General features: G+C 31.0%; 1 protein-coding gene across 1 annotated transcript in view; it reads left to right on the top strand.

Moving 5' to 3' along the window:
* Window positions 1-4,346: 4,346 nt before the first annotated feature.
* The window catches only part of LOC115876040 (WD repeat-containing protein 63), a 71,378-nt gene continuing 62,258 nt past the window's right edge, over window positions 4,347-13,466 (top strand). Inside the window, exons 1-3 of the mRNA XM_030891714.1 lie at window positions 4,347-4,555; window positions 9,347-9,501; window positions 11,331-11,484. Of these exons, the coding sequence (XP_030747574.1) occupies window positions 4,395-4,555; window positions 9,347-9,501; window positions 11,331-11,484 (470 nt within the window). The 5' untranslated portion in view covers window positions 4,347-4,394. The remainder of the gene's footprint in view (window positions 4,556-9,346; window positions 9,502-11,330; window positions 11,485-13,466) is intronic.

Genomic DNA, 13,466 nt, shown 5'->3' with positions numbered 1-13,466 from the left:
CAAACTTCCTGATTTTCCCTAGCGGCATCATGTAAAGCAGGTAAAATATGATTTTCGAGTAGTTCCAAATAATATTCAGCATTTAAATTTCGCTTAAGAAATAATGGCCCGATAATATTGTGTCCGAATATCCCTGCCCAAACATTTACTTTCTGTGGATATTGCGTCCTTGTTTCGACAAACCTGTGTTGGTTTTCTTTGTTCCAATATCGATAATTTTGAACATTTGGTTCATTATTTAAGGTAAACGTGCATTCGTCAGTGAAACATATGTTTTTTTAAAAATTCCCTATCCGTGTTTGCGCTTTGCTTTTTTCTCATATTTGAAGGAATAGTATTTATGTCGTTTCAAAATTCGAAACGCTGTAATGTGATCTATTCCTATTTCATCCTCAAGTTTCCTTGTGCTGATCTTTCCATCGTTCTCTTCCACGCACAATAAAACTTCCAAGTCGGTATCATTTCTTGCATCTTCTCTTTGTTTCTGCCTTGCTTCACATCTGCAGTGATTTATTAGGGTACCTTTGGTCTCAAATCTCTGGATATTCCTTGCTATTGTAGATTTTCCAGGTATCGGTCTATTCGGATACAGAGCAGCAAACATTTCCGACACCTTTTGATAACTATTTCCTTGATAATACCATTTAATCTTCAATACTTTTTCTTCGGTAGTGTAATTCATGGCTAATATTTTCGATGTAGGTATGAGTTTTAAATAATAATAAAGCACCATATAAAGCACTAAATAGATAAATTTCTGGAATCTTTTACCTTGACTGGTGCTCATAAGTAAATACAGGGCCATAAGAAAGGCCAAATATTTAAAAAGAAATCGGCGATAACTCGTAAACGGGCTAGTCAAAAATATCTGAAGTTATTCTTTTGAATGTGGGTTTTAGTGCTCTTCAATAAACCTAAATAGAATTATTCTCTAAAATAATTAGGGAAGCCAGTAATTGACCCCATTAAAATTTACATGGGGTTTCCTATGTCCCGCTCGACCATGCAACACCCGGTATATTTTTGAAACTAGCTTAAAATTGTCTACTGGAAGATGCTAAAATATGTGGTGGTTTCCAGTTGGAAAAAAAATCAAGATGGCGTCGTATCTGTCAGAATTGGTTGGAGTTGCCGTTTTAAAATATTTTCACGTAGAAAATCGGCAACTTCGTAAAAAAATTCATTAAAAATTTTTTCTACTTAAATACGAAATAGGAAAATTATAAAATTAGTTAAATTGAGTGAGACGCTTAAATGATGTCTGCTGCCTCTGTACAGTATGTCCCCGGATTGTCTTTACAAGAGAAAATACTTTTTTTATTATTGATATCCTGAGAAAAATATACTCTTTATAAAAAAAAATTGCTTGATCTAAAATAGTTAATCCCGTTTATACTTTTACAAATTTCCATACCGTTTTAGAGAGAATTGGGCGTCTATGGTAATATATAATTTCGTTTTCATTTTTTTATAGATGGTTATTATTAATTTTAATTAAAATTATTTGTAGCTGTTTCAAAATGTTAAATAAGCACAAAATTTTAACTCTATGAGTTCAATGCTAAGGAATGTGTGATAATAGTTATCGAAAAATGTGATACTTTAACAATAGCAAAAAATATGACGTCAAATTAATAATAACCATCTATCAAAAAATAAAATCGAAATTATATTACCATAGAAACCCCTTTTTATGACTTTTTATCAAAGATACCCTTTTTAGTGAAAATTCAACCAGTGCCTTCTATTAAAAGATCAGCCTACGGGCGAGATTTATGACGTCACGCTAGTTAGATATAACGGATTAATAAATATGTTGTAGAATACATGGAAAACATAATTATTCCTCAGATTTTTGGTTTGTATTTTAAAAATGATATAGTTTACATGAAATATACATAATATACAGTTAATAACTACAACATATATACCTATTTATAGTAATAAATACTTTGGCAAATAAACTATGAACCATACAAATGCAGCAAATGTTTTACAACGTACAAATAATGTATAGGTACATAAGATAATGGGTAAAATGTAAATATATTTTAAATTTTGGGGTTTGAAAATCGATCTAATTTAACAAAAAACATTCAATATCTACTAATAGTGATGTATTATTATTTGCATTCACAAAATTTATATCTATATTTTGCAAGTATCAATTTTCGAAAAATTATATTTACAAATAATACAATATTATCTAAAAAAAGGCGTCAGCGATGGGTATGAAATGAAGATCGCTGGCATTTTATAAGTAAAATTATTCTAAAATTTTTGATTTTCTTGGGATTTTTAGGTTCGGGAAAAACGCTGATTTAAGTTTTCATTTAGGTTTTCATTATTTTTATTTGGTTTAAAAAAACGTTTCGGCTAACTATAGTCTTCATCAGTGTTGTGTCATATGAGAAAAATAGTGTCGAATATAATCCAAAACATTACATATACAATACAATTCACACCTCATAATGTTTACTGCAATTAATAAACTAATATAAACTTATCAAAAGATGACCACATATTTTTTAAAATCATTATTTTTAACACTAAAATTATCTACATTGTCTATGGAGTACGCAGTAAACATTATGTGTGTGGTGTGAATATTTTATATGCAATTTTTTGGACTATATTCGACACTATTTTTTTCATATGACACAACACTGATGAAGGCTATAATGTTAGCCGAAACGTTTTTTTTAAACCAAATAAAAATAATGAAAAACCAAATGAAAACTTAATCAGCGTTTTTCCCGAACCTAAATCCCAAGAAAATCAAAAAATTTAGAATATTTAGAAACAAGGTTCAAGAATATCAAATTTTCCAAGATTTTAAAATTCTAGTTAATTATTTTATGTGTACAGTTATTTAGGGAATGTCATCGATGTTCATTTCCAAGCCAACTAGACGCCGATTTTTTTTGATGATATGATTCTTACGTAAAATGTAAATAACATTAGACCAATTAAAACAAAGAAATATGAATTTCTTAGTATTTTTAGTAACACCTTTATTCTTAAGACTTAATTTTGTATTATGCAAATATACCAATTTTATTGTTATTTTATTCATATTGTATTCAGCCATCACTTAAATATTTGATATTAATTTGGTATTATAAATAATCAACACTATTCATTAAAAATTACTGAACAAAAATATATGTTATGCTTGACAACTTGACATACATTATATATTATCAAACAAAAACACATTCTTCTTTTTAAACTGTATCAGTCTAGTCTTTACAAAATCTTTTTTAAAATTTGAACTCAAAATAATAATCTTTTTCATGATCTTTAATACACATATTCTTTATTTTTCCCTAGATCATAATACCTACTTACGTGTTTGAATCTATCGAAGCTGAACCAACAACACTTGGAGTGGAGATTCCACAATATGAATAAAATAAACATAATTGTCCAGTTTTCATTAATACCATCATGGGAGAATATTATTTTTAAATTTATTAAAGATATTTTCAATAGAATTCTCTTGATTTATAACTCGTACCCACTTTTCTTGCTCTTCCGGACACTTTAGGCTGCCTAGTATAACTATCCTTTCCACCAGGAACACAACAAAGATGAGGCATAGCACCAAAAACACACTCCACATAAGCTTTATTGATGAATTGTTAGAGTCTTAAAAAACACACACAAAAATCACGATGAGTAAAAAATGTATGGGCACTTTTAGGTTAAATCACTTACACAACGTGTAATTTTTCAATTTTTCTATTTTTTTATGCGAAACCGAGAGTGACCATATATCTGGTAGTAGTTTATGTCACTTAAACACCAAAATAATTAGTTTTTTGTACTACAATAATAAATAATACCAAAAATCATAGAGTTAAAACCAAAAATCAACCGACAAAATATGAAACGGAATCTAACCCAATATCTAAGTATGTACAGCTGATGAAGTAAACAAAAGTCCGCCCCCAGGCTGATCTTTTAAAGAACGGCAGTGATTCAACAATATTTTTATGCTGTTTTTAATTTTCACTAAAACACTGTATGAAAATTTGTGAAAGTGTAAAAGGGATTAAACCATTTTAGAACAAGCAAATTTTTTATGAAGAATGCATTTTTCTCATAACATCAATATTAAAAAGTTTTTCCTGTTGTAAAGACAATCCGGGGATACAGGATACTCTATGTACTTAGATTTAAACAAATTACAAAGTCTCTATTTTTATCGCATATTTCAAAGTCCGAGAAAAACGCACAAAATGGCCAATTACCCTATTTTCTGAGGTACGGCATTAAACATAAATGTTTGATCAATACTCGCTCTCCTTTACTTGTCACATTTATTTTAAGGTTGAGCTTAATTGTCATATAGTAATAATTTTAGAAAGTTATAATAATAAAGTTCTGTAATGGATAAGAATTTGTTAGATAAAAATCAGGACGATCTGGAAGATAAAATGGCGAGTCCTAAAAGACGGCGCAAGAAAAGAAAGAAGAGACAGAAAGACTTGTTCAGTATTCCAGGTGTAAGAAAAATTGTAATGTCGGAATTGACTCAAAAAATTATAGAGTAAGAACATTGATTTGTTGTGTTTTCTGTACAGGATCAGTCAAGGATAGAGTAAAGCTCATTATTTTATTTGTTTTGAGAATTATTTAAAAATGTTAAATAGAAAAGTTATAGGGAAGGTTAAGATGCACCCATGATGCACCAAAGATGCACATTGTAAAATTAGAGTATACAGGGTGCTTCAAAAAAGTGTGGCAGATATAGCATCATGTTTTTTTTTAAACGCTGTACCCTTGTATATGAATTTTTAAAGTAGCTCAACCTAAGACCTTTATGGATGTAAAGCACCAGATGGCGGGGCATATTTCACAGTCTTTTACTTCAAAAAAATATTTTTGTTACTCTGAATTTAGAAGCGGCCAATAAAAACAGAGAAAATAAAAATCGATATTTTTCGGACTGTGCCAATTGGTTACTAATCGACCAGATACTTTTTGTCTATTAGATATGCTATAAAAGCTGGTAATTATACAATTCGACCATTGTAAATACCCGACAAATTCCGCAAGGCCGACGAGGTCGATGTTTTTCACTGATAAGAAAAAAAAATGTTTGTTTAGATAATTTTCGAGATATTTTTTCTTTCTGAATGCACATTTTAAAGTATTTTATATTCTTTGTCCGCTTGATCTATTACCACCTGGTTACACGTATCGACGTTTTGTTTCTTGTAGTTTTAAAACATTTTCTTGTTTCTTTGTAGTTGTAATGTAAAATTAGATTAATTTATTAATTTTGACTATAATGTTTAGTGTAGACTACCAGAAGAGAGATTTTAGTAGTGTTTTTATATTTTATTTTGAAGTTAAGTAGGTAAAGGGGTAATTTGGTTAATTTTTCTTTATGTTTGATTAATTAATAAGTTTGATAATTTGTTTAGTGTAGAATAATACAAGAAGTAGTTTGTGTAGTGTTCTTGTAAGAGATTATATTCATTAATTTTGTAGTTGAGTAGAAGGTGAAGGTATTTGGGTATTTTTTTCTTTTTGTTTTTCTCCTAATAATTGTAGTAGTTCTTTTAAATAGTGTGATAGATACATTATAATCTTCCTTCAACTTCGTTTAAAAGTGCGTTATCATATAATTTTGGGTTTCTGGTAGCTGAATATACGAAAAAAAATCTGATCAAATTTATTTTAAATTAAATTAATCTAGTCTTATCTTAAGAGTCTTATTAATCAAATTAAACTAGTCAAATAATATTAATTGCAATCAATTATTAAAAAAATATTAATTATTTTGGAAAATAACTTTTGAAATGGAGTATTATTGATAAAATTTAGCCAATTTTTTTTACCCAGTAGCATATTTCAATATGATCTCATTCATCTATCATTTATCACTGTATAATAACTTTTTTGTGGCAGAAAAATATACCTGTTAGTTTCAAAATATTATTTCTTTTCAAATGTCACTAAAGTATTAATTTTTGCGACGTGATTGACAATATAAAAAAGTCATTTTAACGCCTAGGCATAAAAGTAAAGCACTTTTACGCCGAAGCATAAAAGTATGAAAATATATTATTAAAATGACATAAGTTAATAAATTCAACGAGCCGTAATCATAGTTTCTCGATATATAATTACTAATGGTACATAGAAAACTTGAAAACAAGGTATGATCGATAGCGACTATCTAGCGAATTTCGTTTGCGCATATCACCTGTGACGTCATATGCCATACAAAAAAATATCTATATTGTTCAATTGCCACTAATAAAAAAAAAAACTAAAATAGGGAAGAATTAGGACATAATCCCAGGCCATAACACATAATAATTATACAATACATAATTAGGACAATAAAGTTATGTAAAATCATCGAGCTTGACATTTGAAAAGTTATGCCACATTATACACATTTATTATGTGTCATCTGTTTGAAAATTTGAAAAAATTGGCGCGTGGAGCTTGCCGACCAATAGTGCCGTTTATCACCTGTGACGTGGTGACCAACCTGCGCAATATCATACCTTGTTTTCTTTGTATCATGATATGAGTTTTAAATCTTTTTATATTATTTGGAACGTTTGAAATTGTTTAAAAAATTATTTGTGGTGTTCGAAAAAAATAGCATGCTCTATTCGGAGTAAAAATGACTTTTTGTGCTTCGGCTGTATGTCAAACGTACAGTCTCGCCACGAAAAGTGTCATTTTTACTCCTAATAAAACAATACACTAGAAAGTTTTATGGTTTAACGGGCTTTGTGAGTTAAAACATAATATTTTGTTAGTAGCTAGCGAAACGCGGTTTTCAATTTAAGATTAGGAATAATATTTGCAACAAAATTTGTAATAACATCAAAATCAGTCAGTCGCAATTTTTGAGATAAAAAAAAATTGGAAACATTCCTTTACTTTGAAACTAAAAGAACTGCCTACCAACTTTTTATTAACATATTTTAGTATGGGCGGATATACGTGCCACCCGGCGCCAATTTTTTATTTTATTTTTGGATTCTGCATAAAATTTTATAACTTTTTTATGATGTCTCCGGATGGTCTTTACAAGAGGAAAAACTTTTTTATTATTGAGATATTGAAAAAAATGTATTCTTCATAAACATTTCTGCTTGTCCTAAAATCGTTAATCCAGTTTATATTTTTCCCAATTTCCATACAGTTTCAGAGAAAATTAAGAAAAACATGAAAATATAAAGGAAAATTAAAACAACATTCGTTGCACGTCATCAATGACACCATGCGTCGTCTTATGGAGTTTGCTGGTGGTCGTATTATGATGTGCAACCAAAGTTATTTTAATTTCCCCAATCAAAACGTGTTTCTATGGTAATATAGGTAAATTCAAATTAATTCATTCTTTAACATTTTAAAAGAGCAAAAATAATATTTTTTGCTGTTTTAAAATGTTAAAGTAGTAGCCTTGTATATATATTTTTTATAAATAAGGGTAGTTAGATACAAAATTTATTTAGTTCAATGCTACGTTAAGGGTGATGATAGTTATCGGAAATTATGAGAATATCAGGTAATGTTTTTATTTTGCTGTGTAACACCAAAGGTTCCAACCCTCAACTGTAATCAGGTAATATACTTTAACAACAGCAAAGAATATGACTTTAATCAAATTTAATAATAACCATCTATCCAAAGGTGCGTTCACATCCTGCGCCGCACCGCGGTAATCATTTTTTTATATACTTTTGTGCGCACTAAAAAAAAACACTTCAAAAGTACATGTTAAAAAAATTATTTGCGTGGCGCGGCGCGGAGCGACGGCGCAGCCGGGGTGGACGCACCTGAAGAATTAAATGGAACTGATATAACAATAAAAAAGCCTTTTGATTTTTGGGACTTCTTTGGGAAAATATCAGCAATAATTTCATGTTTCTCTTAATTTTTTCTAAAACGGTATGGAAGTTTGGAAAATTATAAACGGGATTAACCACTTTACAACAAACAAAATTTTTTATGAAGAATGCATTTTTTTCAAAATGTCAATAACAAAAAAGTGTTTCCTCTTTTAAAGACAAGCCGAGGTCATACTGTATATAATAGAAAACAAATTTCTTGCAGTATAGGTATATAATTCTTGCCACTTAACTGCTGATATAGAAATTTAATTCTACGCTATGTTTGTCATAATGTGGATCAACCTCACTACCTGTTTCGGAGCCCTACTCCATCATCAGGTGAGCTTGGGCAGATCCACAAAATGACAACCACAGCGCAGAGATAGTTAATTCCGACTTGTCGGAAAGTGTCGGTTAGATATTAAGTCCCGAACGGGAGATAGCGGCCTGCGTGCAATGGTAGTACTTTCCTGCCACCGAGGCGCAACTATCGATAGTAAAGGATGGTAAAAGGCTTTTTTTCAGGCAAGCCAAATTATAAAATAGAAAACAAATTTCTTGCAATATAGGTATATAATAAAATTATATAATAAAATATAGGTATAATAGGTATATAATAAAATTATACAATTGTAGTACTTTCGTGCCTCGGTGGCACGAAAGTACTACAATTGCACGCAGGCCGCTATCTCCCATTCGGCATTTAATATCTAACCGACACTTTCCGACAAGTCGGAATTAACTATCTCTGCGCTGTGGTTGTCATTTTGTGGATCTGCCCAAGCTCACCTGATGATGGAGTAGGGCTGCGAAACCGGTAGTGAGAGCAGGTTGATCCACATTATGACAAACACAACGTAGAATTAAATTTCTATATCAGCAGTTAAGTGCCAAGAATCCTTATATAATTTTACTGTATATAATGTTATATACCTAAAATTAATAGTTTTTGTAATTTTTAATTTGTTTAAACAAATGTTAGATTTCAGCGTCATAAAACATTGTCAGTGATGCTATTGTTTCTGAAGCTGGAGTACAAAAATTTGGTAGGATAATGTTTTAGACACCATATAAAATATACAGGGTGTTCTAAATATATTTACGAATTTCGACTATTTAAAATTAAAAAAATAAATAAATGGTACACCCTACATATTATTTTTTTTAGATAGATTTTACAAAACTCTTCAACCTTTGTTAAGTAGTAGCGATTTATTTCGGTTCTTGGGTATTTTTCATCATATTGTTTAAAATTACGCTATAATATCATAGTTGCCACGACAAAAAGTAATAATTTTATCAAACTGTGAAGAAAAGAAAAGAAAATTAAGACTTACCTGATAAATACAGCTAATTGACTTAGCTGTAAAATCAACAGGGGGCCAATATTTGGACAGTTCAAAATTTGCATGCGATTTCCTATGTTTGCAACGACAATACACCACTCGGTACCTATATTATTCAATATTGTGTAGATGTGTAGTCGGAGAGCATGTAACTTCCGAAAACCCATGGAAATTTGTTAAGAAAGAACTTGTTCAGGATAATTTGGAATTACATGAAGAAAGTTCGGAGTTTCTGCCAGTTAGAAGAGAAATTTCAGTATTTCCTAGGCCGGAGATTCTAATAGGTAACTGAGAGCGCTTTCACACACGCCGGCAAAATTTTGCCGGTGCCGGATCTGAAATCGATTGCAATGTAAATAAATTAACTCCTTCACATATACTCCTGTCCGGCACAATAGTCGGGGACCGGCAAATACAATAGAATTAAATACATCTGTCGGAACGGGTGCAAAGTCGGCGCCGACTCCGGCACCGATTTTGCCGGTGTGTGTGCAAGCGCTCTGAGAGGTTATTTCATAGCTAAATTATATTCAGTAGGGAGTTCTAAAAATGTATAATAGTATATTGTGCAACTAGTGCAAAAAGTTGTTGATTGCCCACGAGAGCGAAGTTGAGCGCACGTGCAAAGCGGGTGCGCTCATTTGCTCGAGTGGGCAATCGACAACTTCGCACGAGTTGCACATACTATTTTTTATTACGTTGGTTTTTAATATGCCTCTTTTGTTATATTTCATGTAAACAAAAGATACTTATTAAAGAGCAAAAAATACTTTAAAAATCTCGTGACAAGAAAACCAACTTTTGGAACACCCCATAAATGAATGCAGAAAGTGACATTAAAAACTTCCAATTTTTAAATCGAATCTTAGAGTAGAAAATGAAGGAATTTTAACGTTGCTTCTTCATAATGGTGTTTAATAATTTGTTTACATGATGAAATTAACAAAAGAGACATATTAAAAAGCAACGTAATAAAATAAACAAAAAATAAAAAAAATATTTAAATGTCAACTTCACTTCTTTAATATTGACACTTCGAGACTGTCTTTTTTGCTTGTCAATTTGCGTGTTCCAATGAAAATTTGGGTGCGAGAAGTTTACTTTTCGCACTCAAATCGACATTAAATTTGCTCAAAACTTGTGTGGTAATTGTGAAGTGGGCAATTAGCGTCTTTTCGACTCCCAAAGAAAGCGAAAAGATACTACTTTCTCCGCATGAGTAATAACAATAGAACTATCTGACTATAGAAAAAATGTTTAACATAATGGTTTAATGGTTTCTTTACTACAAGACTAAGAACTTCAGTTTTTGTCTGCTGCTACAAATATTTTTTAGCTTATTCGGGAATATTTAAGTCATTTTTTAAGAAATTAGTTTAATTAATTTTAACTATTTTTTAAGTAGTAATTAGATAAATAGGTCTAATTTTAGTCTTTTGTAGGACCGGTATAAATACTGATATGAACTGATATAAATTTTAAATTTAAGATAATTTTTCTATCCAATACATTCTTCATCTAGGCTCATGGTTTTGGTTTAAAATGAAGGAACTACTATTAAGCCGGCTACAGACGGCATGGCAAGCCATGGCCAGCGTTTCAGCAAACGTTTGTAGAAGCGTTGGTCTTTGCTTGATATTCGGGCACCGACGACCGTACACACTACATGTTTTATCTTTGCCAGTCTTTTCAAGGCAAGTGAAGGCGAGCGTTGTACAAGGGTACAAATAACACAAGAAATGGAAGAAAAACTAACATATGTCGTGTGTACGGCGATCAAGCCCACTGGCGAGTTTCAAAAAGTCCCTTTGATGTTTGTCGAAAATACCGCTTCATTGTTGTGCCATATGTTTTGCATAGACACGATGCGCCAACGTTGAAACGAGCGGACACCGGCCAAGGCTTGCCATGCCGTCTGTAGCTGCCTTTAGATATATCACTATTACAATAGAGTTTTTTGAAATTTAAACCAAATCACTATTGTAACAGTACTAATAGTAGTTTTAATGAGGAAACAGAACTTAAGTGAATAATTTTTTATATATGTATAATGCTTAGAAAATATTATTGCATTAATAATAATAAATTAAATGCCAAAATTTTATTCTTTTAGGATATATTGCGGATGAGACAAAAGATACAGCAGATGAATTTTACATTTGCGTAACAGAAGAAGCTACAGATATCGTACATGCTATCATAGAAAAAATAAAACAAGATCAAGAAGAGCGACTGTATTACCAACTTTATAAAGACATTCATGGCTGGTAAATATGTTTTACTCTTCCTATCTTAAAATAATTTAGAGTTGAGAAGCATCAACTCAAATACATAATCAAGGAGCAGGTACATTTTTAAACAGGTGTATTTATCGTGCAAGATTCTTAAATGGCAATAATAGTCAATTTTAGGAAGAGGTCCCATCTTAAATTTACTAAAACCTTCACAATTTTAACTTTACAGGGTGTTACAAATTCGAGGTACGAGCATTGGTATCTCGGTAACCATAATATACATATTATACGCACATGGTTAAATTGGGGCAAAGTTGCGCTTTAGGATGTTCACCAAGATGCCATCAAAAAAGTTTTAAAAATTTCAAGACTGCTGAGTTTTTTGGAAAAAACGGTTTTTTTTTGAAAATCAATTTTATTTTTTCCTGACATTGCTTTTTAGAAAATCAAAAAACTAATGGCGCATTCTCATAGCCACTTTATTAGGGCTATCTGGTAGTATTTTTAGATTTTGAAATTAGCTGATAATTTGTTAGATACACGCCAACTTAAGTTTTTAAAATACGGATCTGCATTTTTTATTTCAGGTTTTGAAAGGACTCGTCTCCTGAGTACGTTGATATGCTACACTTAGTATATTTTTTTGTTTTGGCCATTTGAACACAATTTATTTAAACTAATTCCAAGTCCGGCTCTGTTTTTTTTAAATATTTAATCTATTCATCGTTACAATATTGATAAGCTTTCAAACTTAACAATGACGTGGGGTAAAATATTGAATATGGAAAATCAAATGCAATAAAATAATGCAAAATAATATAAAATAAATAACATAAATACAATATAATATAAACGATCAAATAATTTCGCCGGGAGATTGATTGGAAATGGTAGAGCAGTATAATGGCCAGCGAGGTTCCTGGACCTGTCGCCGGGGGGGGGGACATTATAGGTACTTGAGGTCACTTGTAAAAGTGAATACCTTTCAATATTTATAATAAAGAGTACAAAATGCATTCGGAAGTATAAGAAGAAGATACGTTCAAGGAGCTATAAATAAGATTGAACGAAAAATAAATGTGTGCATTATAGGGAGGGTGGTCACCTTTTCGAACATGTAGAGCATTGGAAATTAGTTTGGAGAAGTTGATTTGTTTATAACTACGATTAATATTATGCATATTATTAGATCGTACACTGAGATTTCAAATTCACAATAAAAAAAGTTTATCTTTAAAAAATAAAAATATAAAAAATAATATGTTATATATAATATATATTTTTGACCTGGATATTTTTTATTTAAATCTTTCAATTGGCTTGATTTTCCTTATTCAATGTTAATTAGCGGTGATCAATATTGTTGCGATGAATATAATCCGATTAAATAATTTAAAAACCCAGAGTCGGACTTGAAATTATTTTAAATAATAATTAAATAGTTTTGTTATTGTTAAGGTACCCAAAACAAAAAAAATATCAAGTGTGGCATATCATTTTACTCAAGAGACCGAGTTCTTTCAAAATCCGAAATAAAAAATACAGGTCCGTATTAAAAAAAATTTCGTTGGCTTCTGTATCTCACAAATTATCAGCTAATTTGAAAATCTAAAAATACTACCAGATAACCCTAATAAAGTGGCTATGAGAATGTGCAATTAGTTTTTTGATTTTCTAAAAAGTAACGACAGGAAAAAATAAAATTGATTTCCAAAAAATCCTTTTTTTCCAAAAAGCCCCTTTGCAACTTTGCCCCAATTTAACCGTCTTCGTATCTATTACGGTTTCCGAGATATCAATGCTCGTACCTCGAATTTGTGGCACCCTGTATATACAGAGAAGACCAGGCTACTAGTAACATAGCAAGTTGCCGGACGAATTTACCTTTACCCGTTTTGCGTTCGTACTCGACAGTCACTTCCGGCTAGTCGGCTGGTCAGGCAGTACGCAGTTGCAGTTGTGCTTGGACGGGTCGGTCATGACAGACTAGGAGTACGACTCGAGGAGTGCCGAGT

The sequence above is a fragment of the Sitophilus oryzae genome, unplaced genomic scaffold, assembly GCF_002938485.1.
Source record: "Sitophilus oryzae breed Bouriz unplaced genomic scaffold, Soryzae_2.0 scaffold_1396_pilon_pilon, whole genome shotgun sequence".
NCBI lineage: Eukaryota > Metazoa > Arthropoda > Insecta > Coleoptera > Curculionidae > Sitophilus > Sitophilus oryzae.
This window is presented reverse-complemented; position numbering and strand designations above follow the sequence as displayed.